This window comes from Acanthisitta chloris, unplaced genomic scaffold (assembly GCF_000695815.1).
Source record: "Acanthisitta chloris isolate BGI_N310 unplaced genomic scaffold, ASM69581v1 scaffold2916, whole genome shotgun sequence".
NCBI lineage: Eukaryota > Metazoa > Chordata > Aves > Passeriformes > Acanthisittidae > Acanthisitta > Acanthisitta chloris.
This window is the reverse complement of record NW_008678573.1, coordinates 8,465-21,601: the sequence shown is the minus strand read 5'-3', so window position 1 is coordinate 21,601 and position 13,137 is coordinate 8,465. Positions and strand designations below refer to the sequence as shown.

Genomic DNA, 13,137 nt, shown 5'->3' with positions numbered 1-13,137 from the left:
GGAACTTTCTGCATCAGGCTTTGCTCAGCCATAAAAAGGAAAACCCAATCTGCAAACCTCCTGAGATGCATTTTATTCATACCATAAACCAGTCTGGATCAATGAGACACATAACTGGGGAAAATGGCACTAAGGAGAAATAAAAACTAGAAATTACTAAATGCAAAGCAAAGAAGCTGCAAGGAGAAATGAGGTAGAGTCAAGTGTCTCATGACAGGATAAAATCTTTCTGGCAAGTGTGGATCTGAGGGCATGATTTGCTAATAAATATGTACAACTCAAATAAAATTTCAACACTAGGCTGAGGAAACACGAGGTTGGTCATGGCTGGGAAGGAATGCAGATGAGAGAAAATAACTACCTCAGGTTATGGAGGAGCTTTATCTGACTATACACAACCCCCAAATCTTTGGGACAAAAAGGTCATTGATCCCTTAGACATAAGGATTTGCAACCAGAAAAAAAAAAATTGGGTTAGGGACTAAATGGCAGAAACCATGTTCTGGGACTTGAAAAGCAGCTACCACTACACTTGAAAGTGAGTACAGCAAAACCAGGCTTGGAATGGTGAAGTTAGCTTCAAATATGAAATGCAGCCACTGGAACATGATGCAATTAATTCCTAGGCTGGAGGAAATGTGCAGAGAGCCACTGTAACCTGCCCTCACATGACTGCACAAAGAGAGGTGTCTCATCTCACCTACAGCAAAGAAATTACCCACTCTGCACCTACAAATAAATGGAAAGATAACAAGATTCATGTAGTTTGGATGGGTAAACTGCCTCCACCATAGACAGCATTTGAAACTGGACATTTTCTAGACCTGCAGCAATTAATTCACCATTCCACTTGAAATATTTCCTATCTGAGTATTGGGAATGCTACAATAATGCTGTCTGGGGATCTAATGTGATTTTTAACAGCCTCAACTGTGGGAAAAAAAACAACAAGAAAAGAGAGAGAAAGAGAAACAAGTCCATGTTAATTTAAAGGTCTCATCAACTGCAGAAACTGAGCTTGCTGAGTAATATACAGCAGTCACTGGTCCAGAGAAGATGTAAGTTAATTTGAAAAGCACTTAGGACTCCACTAGAATCAAACAGAAGTGTATCCATAATACTCAAGTTGTATGTATGACCAAAGCTAGCATTAAAAACACAGTCTTTTCCACTTGGGACTGTAAAGCCTTTTTAGCAAAATCCTGTCTCTGCATCAAATATTCATCTTCTGAAGGCTGCTAGCAGATGGGAATGGACCTGACAGCTCACAGGGCTGGACCATGTTAAGTACCACTAGTTTTATCACCACTAACACTGAAATCACCTCCAGGCTACAAAGCCTGTGAATCTGTCCCTTCAATTCCTTACTAGCAAGGTTACAGGTAGCTGCAAAAAGCTCTGCTTAAAAAGCCAAGGGATATGTGACTTTCATTCCTTTCCCTCCTACATTCCTTCTCCTTTATACCTTGGATTCTTCCTTGGCCCATGCAGGTTCATCAGTTATCCCAGACATCCCCCCATTGCAGCCATGTAGGACATGGGACAAGTAAATTGGGTGTGCCTCTTAAATATCTTCAGAGAAAGGAGATTTCTTCTCTATGTTTCACCTTTTAGAAATACCTCTGCCTGTTTCCCTGCACTGGGAAGCTTTCAAAACTATTCATCCTGCTTGCCCACAAGAGAGAAGACAGCACACTTCTCATCATTATTCCTCTATTTTCTCTTGGAGCCATAAGGCTGAGTATTTTGGAACAGAGTAAACTTCCATCAGATGTACTTTCCTAGATGTCAGTTTGATGTTTGTTTATGTGACACACAACTCAGCCCATGAAATAGGGACTGCACACCAGCAATGCTTCATGCAGACATCCAACAGTCATCACACAGGATAAACAAAGATCACTCTCACACTCTGCTGCCTAACAACTAATCATTTAAGTGTAAAATCTATTCAATTCCTCTGCTAGTTTTTCTGTTTTCCATGACATCAGCTGGAAACACGCACGTCTCAAAATGCACACTCCTTTATGACTCTGAGAGCACAGTGCCATTTCCTTCAGATCAGAAGGAAACAATGCAGCTTTTAGAGAGAAGCCAATGGAGAAAGAAGCTTTACACAGTGATGTCTGTTAATTATCAAAAAAGAAAGGAATATTTCACGGAGAAGGAAGATATGCACATGGACACTGGAAACAAACTCGTAAAAAAGTTATGACTTTGCTGAAGTTAATTATCTGTCAAAGTTTCCATTATAAACTCACCACTTCAGAACCAACAGCAAATCCATAAGCTAGCACACACCCCAGGTGCCACAAAGGCAGCTTTGCTGCAGGGATGAGGGAGTGGGAAAGGAGCAGAGCAATGAATCATTAGCAGGGACTCTGCAGCTACCATGCCATGATAGATGTGGCTGTTTCTAACCGAGATGGAGAGCACAGTCCAACCCAGACATCTTGATTATTCCATCAGAGCTGCATTTACCTTCTATCACCTGCCTTGAAGAATACAATACAAGTTCAGACAAAGACTTCACAGGCAAAGGGTGCTGCTGAAAGACATTTCAAGCTCACTATCAGGAGAGGATTTGCATAGCTTCGGTGGGTACCCGAGGCCTCCTGAGGTTTTCATTCATGTCTAACAGTTATGCATAATGTTACTCAATTGAATCTCTGACTCAGCTTCTTTCTGCTGAATCTTGTCCTCTTTTCTTTCAGCTCAATTTAGTTACTCAATGTTATTGTTATGTCCACTGTCTTTTATGCAGAAACAGACTGTGCAGCCTTTTATCAGCAGAGTACTCTGAACACAGAAGTGCTGGTGCTACAAAAGAAAGTAAAAACATCAACTCCATCAACTTACCATTAAAATGCGTCTGTAGCTGTCTCTGTCGATGCCCCAGAGCTTCAGATCTGTCTTGGCCTTGACAGTGGCAGCCCTAGGTGTCCCATAGATCAGTGCCAGCTCCCCAAAGCTGCCTCCTTCTCCGATGCTGGTGACCCACTCCCCATTGACATAAACCTACCACAGCACAAGACAAAACAAGAAGCAAAAGCAGTTTAGGGACTTGGATGAATTTCTTGCCAATTACCTAAAAGGTTGTTAGTAATTTCCTTTCTGATTATCAATGCTAGGGACACAGAGGGAAAACAAGAGCATAACAGCTTCTGCAGTTGGTCCCCAAAAAGGGCAACAACCTGCTCTGTGGACAGAATTTCAAGTCTTGTTTCAGTACAATGACTGTATTTACTCTCTGAGTTTTCAGCTCCCATGGTTAACTGGCATCATGTTTTCCCTCTTGTGTTCAAAGCTCAGGCAGTCAACAAGCAGAACTGTCACAACTTTGGCTTTTTATTAACACTGTCAGACTTGAAAGGAAGGAGATTTGTTGATATGTGTAATGAGGGTTGCTGAAAAGCACCATGGCCATGAAACGTAAAACAGTCAAAACAAGGAAGTCTCTTTTGAAAAGGAACATGTTTTTTCTTTCCTAAGCCTAGTGCCTTCAACAACCATGTAAATATAACTCTACAGATTTCCTTCTCCCTTAGTGAAGATGACCAAGTGTTTTGGACTTGAGAGGCTCTGTGCAGAATTACCCTTTGTCTCTAACTCAGGAAGCAGTGTTTACCCACAGCCTGTTTAGGTAACATATCCTCTCACACCATAAGGACTGATACCCCAATCGCTGTATTTTTGCAGGATGATGTTTAATTTGAGAATTCCTGCAGTTGAGGGCTGTGTGAAACCTTCAATGGAGGAAGGTGACATATCTGGGCTGAGTCTTCCTCACTATTCATGGCCAACACAGGTCATAAGACATAAGGATGCAAAGGATGGTGTGGACTGTGCATTCTGCATCCTGCTTGTAGCCTTGCTGCTAAAAACCACACAATAACCCCTTTTGATTCTGCCAACATGTCTATGAGTTTGGAGGGAAGGAGAGGCATTTACCCAGGAAAGAACAAAGCCCAATCTGTTACAGACCAGTAACAGCAGAAATCAACCAGAATTAATTTCATTTGTTTTGCAAAGGATGGTGTGGACTGTGCATTCTGCATCCTGCTTGTAGCCTTGCTGCTAAAAACCACACAATAACCCCTTTTGATTCTGCCAACATGTCTATGAGTTTGGAGGGAAGGAGAGGCATTTACCCAGGAAAGAACAAAGCCCAATCTGTTACAGACCAGTAACAGCAGAAATCAACCAGAATTAATTTCATTTGTTTGGAAGTTTTTCCTGTGAGGGAGACCCTGGCCTGGCCCAGGTTGCCCAGGGAGGCTGTGGCTGACCCAGCCCTGGCAGTGTTCACAGCCAGGTTGGCTAAAGCCTTGAGCAACCTGCTCTGGTGAGAGCTGTCCCTGCCCAGGGCAGGGGGTTGGGACTAGATGATCTCTGAGGTCCATTCCAACCCCTATGAAACTATGAAGTTCTGTGAAGAAAAATAATATGAAGAAAATGGGCAGGTATTCTCATCTCAAGCAGAAAACTATGGCAAAGGCAAAGATCATAACCCAACACCAATTACTGAGTAATAAACTAGCAGTTTTTGAAAAATATATGAATCAGAGCTGTGTTCAAGCTGGGCATGAGAATAGATGGTGACCAAAATAAATGAACTGGGGTCAAAATTCAACAGCCTGTCAGGATTAATTTTACTTCTCTCTTGGTTTTATGATGAAAAGGCATATTACAAACTACAGCTGGAATCAATCCCCATTTATCTTCACAATATTCAATTAAGATTTGCTCCAGCTCCTACTGAGGTCAGTGAAATGCTGGTTCAGTAGGAGATGGATGAGGCCATGGAGCAGTTCAGCTGATCAAGAGTCCTTTTGGGTATCAGCTGAAAAGGAGCAGCATTAGCATCACTGCTGAACTCCAGGCAATGTGGTGGCTCCTGGTGCTCCTGGAACATCTGAGGATCAAGGGGCTAAAAAATAAAGTGGAAAAATAATCCCAAACAGGCACATGGTAGGAGACTACCAAGAAAGAGCTCAAGCCACAAAAGCAATAGTTTCATTTCTTCACCATGACAGAATGGAAGGCAGACAGGAGAATAACAAGTGTTTCCTTTCAAACTTTTGCAGTCATTGCAGAAATAAAATCTCACAGAACGTTGAAACTACTTTTGATTCTTCTCATGATGAAATAAATGAAAATCAAAAAAAAAAAAAAATAGCCAGGCAAACCCTAGCACTCTACTGGTAAAACAAGAAGGTAATTCTGTGGCTCCTCGATTTTTATTTTGTGAGACAAGCAGGAGAAATGGTTGAATGAGGATTCTGAAAGGTTTGTAACACATTGAGAATGTATGAACATTTCCAAACTCTATTAATTCATTGCAAAAGTGTCCAGAGGCATATTTGGCTGTAGGGATATCCTCCTGTGAGGATTTCACTGGATGGACCCAGGGCTTCCTACACTACACTGATCCATATCCCAGTAAAAAGTTTGAGGGATGATGGGGAAAATCTAATTCCAATGAGTCTTGGACCACATCCTGAATGCCAACTGACATGGTACCCTTCACTCTTTCAGAACACCAAAAATACATGTGTCTCTATATGCTTGTTTTGTTGAAAAACACAGGTTTGGTTATTGCAGAAGGGTCTGAATTAGAAGCAGGAAATAAACTGATTCCAACACCTGTTTTTTAAGCAATATGGTGACATTTCTTCTTCAGGCAGTGTGCAGGAGGTGACTGCAGCCCAGAGAGGGGAATTACACTGGGAAAATTCAAGTTAGAGCAAGTGAAGGATGGACATTTACTGCTGCGTAGTTGTTATAAAGAGAAGCTACTACTGAACTGCTCTAAGACTCCTTTAATTTCGCTGTCTTACTTGACAAGGCTCCTCAAAACATGTTTGACATCTTGCCTTAAACAGTTTATGCAAATGGTCATTCCTGCACCCTAAGGGTGTCAGGTTGAAAGAACTCTGAGGTGAAACCAAAGCCCTGATCTGACAGTCTTTGGGCCCAGCATTCACTCCCCCAATAAAACTGTCATTTCAAATATCAATCTCTGCAAGAGAAAACAGCTTGGGAATACGTTGTTTTCTGGAAGGAAAACCATTGCACTTCATTCTCAGCAAAGGCCTAAGCCAACAATCAACTTCTGTGTTGATGATGAAGTTAAAGAGCATTGATGGCACATTACAAGGCCATCCTGCCCTTTAACAGAGAGTTCAGCTCCATTATAAATCCCTTTGAAATAGATTTTATAAAAAGAAGTAAAAGGAAAGTCGCTCTGTTTGTAAGGTGTGGGAAGCAAAGCTATTTTCGGCTCGGAACAGCTTATGAAAGCCAATGTTATATGGCAGCAGCTCATATGATCTCCCTCTGTATCCTAAAAAATGCTGGGCTGAGGTTTTGGCTCAGGCAGTTTTTGGCATCTGTGAACTCTCACCAAAGTGGCAAGTACATTAGTGAATTATTCCTAAGTGTCACTTGACCTGCTGATCACACTCAGTAATAGCTGGAACCTTCTTTCATGCAGCTGAAGAGCAACAGCAGATGCCCAAATACAACCAAGCCATCAGGACCACCTGCTTTCCACAGTACTTTAGGTTTGTACTGGTTTTCCTCATCTAGTATGAGCACTGCAATTTTTGTGGGCTTGAGAATCACACAACTTAGTTTAGTTCATTATTCTTTGGGGAGGCAAATGGGAAGAATCTCCTGTGAACATCAGCAGTTCCTTTCTTCACAGACTGAGATACACTTGGGAACCAAGTGCAGGAGATGCAGTCACACAACATTGAATGCAGCAGGAAAGCATCTTGGCCTCACTCATCTTCATGTTCTCTAGATATGCAGAAATGAACCTTTCTGCATATGAGCAGTAATGCAGCTGTTTTACCTTGAAGACAGGATATGAACTTGGTAGGGATATGAAGGATATGAAGTCTACGAAGTCAGTCTATTCACTGGAGTGAATTTACCTTACCTTCTGTATTGCTGATTTCAAGTTCACTTCTAGCATTATAGTTTTTTTCCTGCCACTTCGTGATCTATGTGGACAATCTAATTTGTTCCAGGCATTGCAACTTTCATATCTTAAATCTTCTCCCTTGGATCTGTTTGTAATAATTTTTGCTTTGTGTCTTGTCAAGCCATAATATTTGTTACCCAAAAATGAAGATGAGGTTTACTTATTCTTGGAAAAATAAACAAGCCTGAGACATGAGGGGTATTTATATGTGGGTAGTTTTGTCAGACAAAGCCAATGCTTTGTTTGTAGTATGAATTTGAATATACAAACTTGGAGGGTGCTTTGAGAGTCCTGAAAAATTCAAGCTGAAAAGCTCCAAACCTTAAAATGTTCTGTTCCAAATTTCAAAAGGCTTCCTTCTGGAGTCAGAGAAATCATCAGTGATGGAAGAATTCAAACCAGACGCAATCAATGGTATCTAACCATAAAATCTAACTAGTTTGAAAATCCAGCAGTTTTCTCACATAAACCTCCACGTAATTTTCATCTTTGTATACACAAATCAGGCACTTTGTATATACAAATAAAGACTTCAAGAACATTTGACCTACAATCCAAAGATTATTTAATCCACTGTCCACACTGTCCATGTACAGCTCCACATATAGATTTATACAGTAAATACAGAACCCATTGAAGAAAAAAAAAACCCTGAAAAGTTTTGATTTTGATTTTCACCGTGCTGCATTTTGGCTGCTGTTGTTTTACAAGAAGAAAACCTGAGAATGCCTGTAGAGAAAGTTGCTGTGACATCAAATAGAATAGGAAGTTGCTGAGTCTAAAATAAAATACATCTGTTTGAAAAGGGGAGTCAGTGGAGCTTTTTAAAGTAAAAAAATGCGAGGTTATAAGATGAAAATAATAACCAGGAAGTCATTTTTATATTTAGAAATATGGATTAGAGATTTTTTGCAAGTCATATTTTAGCAGGTCCTTTCAACATCTTTACTGGAAACTATAATTTAAGCTCTGCCAGCTACTTTTTGCCACACATTCCCATTTGTCTGAGCAGAAAAGTTTATTGCAGATAATTGACCTCTAAGACTTCAAAGTCTGTGCCATCAGCTATCTAGTGTACACTTTACCCATCTCCAGGGATAGGCCACGAGTTAACAGTTCTCCTCAACCCTGATGTGCTAAGGGGGAAGACTGAGACTGATAATGTGATAATGTCCTTTTCCATCCAATGCTTTGTCAACTATTCCTGGTTTGTAGGATACAGTAGGAGAGGAAAACCCTTCTCCAAGAGCTGGGGATTTCCTGATTCTAAAATCCTTTCTTTTACATATGAAAACTTGTGCCCTTCACTTGGCCCACAGCCCATGTTGAGTGTTCCTGCCAACAGAAGGATATGGAGTCTCCTTTGGTTGTCCACAGTCATACCAAGAAGAAAATGTACAGATACTTTATTCCGTGCTAACAGAGCTTGTTTATACCCTAAGAAAAATCTAAGAGTGGAGAATTCACTGGTATTATATTAAAAACTATTTTATTGCACTTCTAATTTGACTCAGATTATTTTGTAAGGGAAAATATTAGCACAATCTTACTTACTCTTTGGGATGTCTGTGCCAAAACTCTAACAGCAAATTACTTTTAAATGTTGCAGGGTTTTTGTTTTTTTTAACTCAAAACACCACACACTTTGTTATTCTGGCTTTCTTGGTGGTTTCTGTTTGGTTTTAGTTGCTTGGTTGGTAGATTTTATTGGGGTTTCTTTGGTCATGCCGTGACTTTTTTCCAGGGGTGGGAATGTTATGATGGCACTTGTGACCTCCTTCACATGTATCTTTGCATGTGTATGGAAAACCTGTGTGCTTGTAAGTCATGATGTCCTCAGAGGAAACTGCTCCTTGTATACCTGGGATACCTGCCACTTCCAAGAAGATCTGGGAACTGCTGACAGCAGAGAGCCTGGCCAGGGGTTAAAGCCTCCATGCACATGCCAACACCAGCTGAACCAGGCAGAAAATGCCTCAAGGCTCTAAGTCTCGGGGTCAATTGTCTACTCTCCAAGTTGCTTTTTTTTTTTCTTGGAGAAGTGTGGAAGCATGCCAAAAAAGTATCTGGCAAGGCTTAAATGAACTGCAGCTCTCTTACTAGCACTCTGGAGTTTCTTCAGACAACAGGGATTTGAAGAGTGTTGCCCAGAAAGTGGGAGAACCCTACTGGGGAGCACTAAATAAGGTGTGAGTGTATGCCCAAGGGGTCTGGGAGCTGCTGCCTCACAGCAGGAGCAAGTTACTCTGCACTAGTGGCCCTGGTACAGACTTTACTCCGGGGGTGAAAATGGGATCACGTCCCTGCAGCTTCCCAGCAGGACAGTTCATGTAGGGAACTTCTCTAACTCCCAGGGTGTAGTTGCATCTTGCTCCTGGATGAGGAAACACCGTGTGCCTTCCACAGTATCTTGCTTTGGAATTCAGTGTGGGATTTGGCTGAAGTTTTAGGAAAAGCTTCGGAAGGAGAGAGCACCAAGCTGAGGAGCTGGGGAGAGCAGGAGTAAGGTGCAGCAGGACTCAGGAAGGGAAAGGCTGAAGTGGGACAACATGAGAGCTGATCACAGAAGAGTTTGGCAAGACTTAGTGGGTCAGAAGCTTTGGCTGTCCCTGGAAAAAGCTCAGTCAAACAGCATCTCTTAAGTCTTGTTAGGATGCATTTGTCCCACAGGTCACGCTGTCCATTTTCATAGAATCATAGAATTTTAGGGGCTGGAATGGACCTTATAGATCATCCCACCCCAATCCCTGCCAGAGCAGGTTGCTCAAGGCTCATCCAACCTGGCTGTGAACACTGCCAGGGTTGGGGCAGCCACAGCCTCCCTGGGCAACCTGGGACAGTGTCTCACCACCCTCACAGGAAAAACTTCTTCCTAATATCTAAATTTCCCCTTTTTCAATTTTCCCCATTACTCCTTGTCCTATCACTGCATTTCCTAACAAACCTTTTGACTTTGATCCATGCTAGCAGCAATAGACTGATTTTAGGGGAGCTGGGGTTGAGAATACTCCTGAAATTGAAGTTGCAGTCTGCTCAGTGAACCCCCATTTTGTTACTGTTCTGTAAGACCAATATGTGCATATGGAATATTATATTTCTTGCAATTAATTGCAAGGTTTCGCAGACTGTTTTCTGATGTCATTCCACCCCTCACTACCCCTGAGCCAAATGCTGAGGAAGGCTTTCCTAAAAGGTTTCAAGCAAGGACAAATTATTTTTAAAGAGGATTAATCTATAACTTCAACATGTGCATTTGCGTGTGTTTGTGGCTCTGACTCGAAGCCAGCGAACTCATTAAGCTCCTATCAGTCCCTACCCAATTATTTCAAAACTAAATTTTAACACTGTTCTATAAATATTGCTCTTTTCTTTTCTGGCCCTGTGGATGTGGCAATGTTTGCTAGTGAGAGGTATGTCTGATAGGAACAGTGAGTCAGACGGATTTCCTGAGGAGCAACTTCTAGAGGCAGCATGTGAGGTTTCTCAATTCCCAACAATACCAATTAGATGGTCTCCTGACACAAACAGGCTGCTAAAAAAAAAGAACTTTCACTAAAATAACTCCATGCCTCCTGCCTGGATTTAAAATAAATCACTTTCTTCTTTAAATATGCCAAACAAAACTCATGTGGGCACCTGGAGAGCAAAGCTGCTAATGAGCAAAGCTAGTCCTACCCAACAACTCTGGAGACCTAAGATGTGTGTAGGATTTTGTAGCAAAACTGCAAAAGGGTGAGTTTCACACAGGATAAAAATGATAAGAGGTGACTAGTTTATGATTTGGAAAGCAGGTTCAGAAAGAAGCTGCTTTTCAAAGACTTGCTGATGAAACCACTGCATGGTGCTGTAAACACTTTGTGGTCTAACAGATCACTTTACACTTAGAATAATCCTTGCTTTATTAATATGCTGCATTGTTCCTGTATTTGGACCTAATTTTGCAAGCAAATTAAGGTTTCTGAGATGAAACTCCTTGCCTGAGGCTGTATCTCAATTTGTGAAATAAAAAAAACAACCCAAACCAAACAACACATGAGCTAAGCTAACTGATTAAAGGAAATATTTTCCTTATGGTTGAGCTGAAGCCTCAGGTGCATTCCAGCATGGTGGCCTACTCTGCCAAAGACTGCACACCTCCAGGTGTGGTTAGGGCTCTGAAGATAATGTCATTTGCTTGGGTTTGATACCATATTTTCCTGCTTGGAATGGACAAATAAGCTAAGGATGTAAACCATGCCAATTATAAAATTATGAACAAATGACTTAGCGCAACAAAAGCTAAGGAATGAAACCAATCCTGTGAAATGTAGTTGAAGAAGAAAGGAAAGGCAACCACAGCACATGGGTGGATGAAGCTATGTGCGAAAGCACACAGTTTTACTACATGGCTTCAAAATAAATATTACACTGTAAGAGTGTACTTACATCCACCTCACCCTGGTCAATCACATAGAAGTTGTCTCCTTCATCACCTGGAAGCAAAACACAAAAGGTGATTGTTTCCTGAAGGTCTGCCAAGCTATTCAATAACTTCCTGCCCCTGGATTTAATCCTGTACATATTTGCACAGGTTTGTACACCAGATTAACTTACTGAGAGATTAATTTTCTGAAACATCCTTGCCTCGTTGCCTTCATAAATCAAAGTATCGTTATGATTTCTTGCTATTAACATCTTTCAGTTGCATTAATTTATCTCGTTTGATTGATTCAACACTTCATTTAGTGTAAACACACCAGAGGCTTTAATATAGCCTGAGGGTAATGAAGTCCTCCACAAGGTGCTGTAGGCATGCAGGTAAATTGCCAAGTGTGATAACTCCAATGCAGCACAATGAGGTGTTGAATATTCCCAACAACCAGAAAAATATTTTCCATCTCTAATTACTCTCAGCTAACCTGTGCCACCCTGAGCTGGGCTTTGTTTCCTACTATCTTCAGTTAAGGAATGAAAATTTTAATTTGAAGTGTTATTTATCTACATTGAACTGAAGCACTTTGAAATGTTGGAGATCTCCCAGTGTGGTTTTGTAGGAAAACTCTGCATGTGCAGCAAAAGATCTGGATCCATGACCTTATCACAGAGCTGCACGCTGAGATGCTTTTGGAAGATGGTTATTAAGCAAAGAAGGTGAAATCTCCAATGGAGAGATGTGAATCTTACAACCTCAGCAAACACACAAGGGGTAAAATGACAGGAGGAATTACCCTGTTGTATGACTGTTTCTCCTGCGATGTGTGTAACAGGGAACATGGCATCGAATATATCACTGGAAAAAAAGAAAGAAAGAAACATTTAGTAAAACATCAGACCTATTTCTTATCTAGCCAGTAACCTACCTTCATTGTTTAGTTAGTCTTTGTTAACAAGTTTTGCAGAAAAAGGAAGATGTTAGCTGGAACTGAAAAGTAAAGTCCTGCTCGGCAAGAAATGAAAATAACTGGTTAGGCACAAGCTGTGGTTTAAAACTAAGAGAGACCATGATTCAGTGCATGCAGTTTTGAAAGAACTCCTGAATTATGTGCAGAAAGGCACTTCTTCCAGCACTGCACAAACCAGCCAGCATTGGATTTTCAGCTGTGATGGGTATGTGTCCCAGCAGTGATTGCCAGATGCCCAAACGAGATCTCTCCTCTCCTGAACATCTGGCCTTGCATTTACAAGCAAAACCTGTTCCACAGTCCAGAGTACATTTGGAAAGGTAGATGGCTTTAAATTAATGCAGCATAAGAGCTGGCAGGAGATTTCTCTCTCAGTGCAGAAGAGGCCAAACTCTGAAAATCTCAGTGAGAAGGGAATCCGAGCGATGCTACAGAAGGAGGGAAGCTGCAGAAGAGCCTCGTGCTCATTAATCATGGCTGAATTACACACCTTACTGTGCCTCCAGCTTACTGTCACATAGCCTTAAAAGGCCAAGCAGAGCAGTAGGGATGGGAACACACCCTGCACCAACACTTCGGGCAACTTGCCCAACTCCAGTCCTTTGTTTATTGAGGGAGACAGCAGGCTGTGTGGAGCCAGGGCTTCCTTTCCCCAAATCAGATTTTGGGGAACTTATTTTCAGCAGCATGAAGCACACTGAGACGGGAGCTCTGCACCTCTCTTCCCCTTCCCATGCATCAGTCTCAAGGGCTAAAGGAAATAAC

General features: G+C 41.5%; 1 protein-coding gene across 1 annotated transcript in view; it reads right to left on the bottom strand.

The window, feature by feature from the left end:
- The window catches only part of LOC103804326 (cAMP-dependent protein kinase type I-beta regulatory subunit), a gene marked incomplete at its 5' end in the record, with an annotated part of 42,504 nt that extends 30,244 nt beyond the window's left edge, over positions 1-12,260 (bottom strand). The window contains 3 exons of the mRNA XM_009076935.1: positions 2,860-3,018; positions 11,417-11,463; positions 12,199-12,260. Of these exons, the coding sequence (XP_009075183.1) occupies positions 2,860-3,018; positions 11,417-11,463; positions 12,199-12,260 (268 nt within the window). The remainder of the gene's footprint in view (positions 1-2,859; positions 3,019-11,416; positions 11,464-12,198) is intronic.
- Positions 12,261-13,137: the final 877 nt, after the last annotated feature.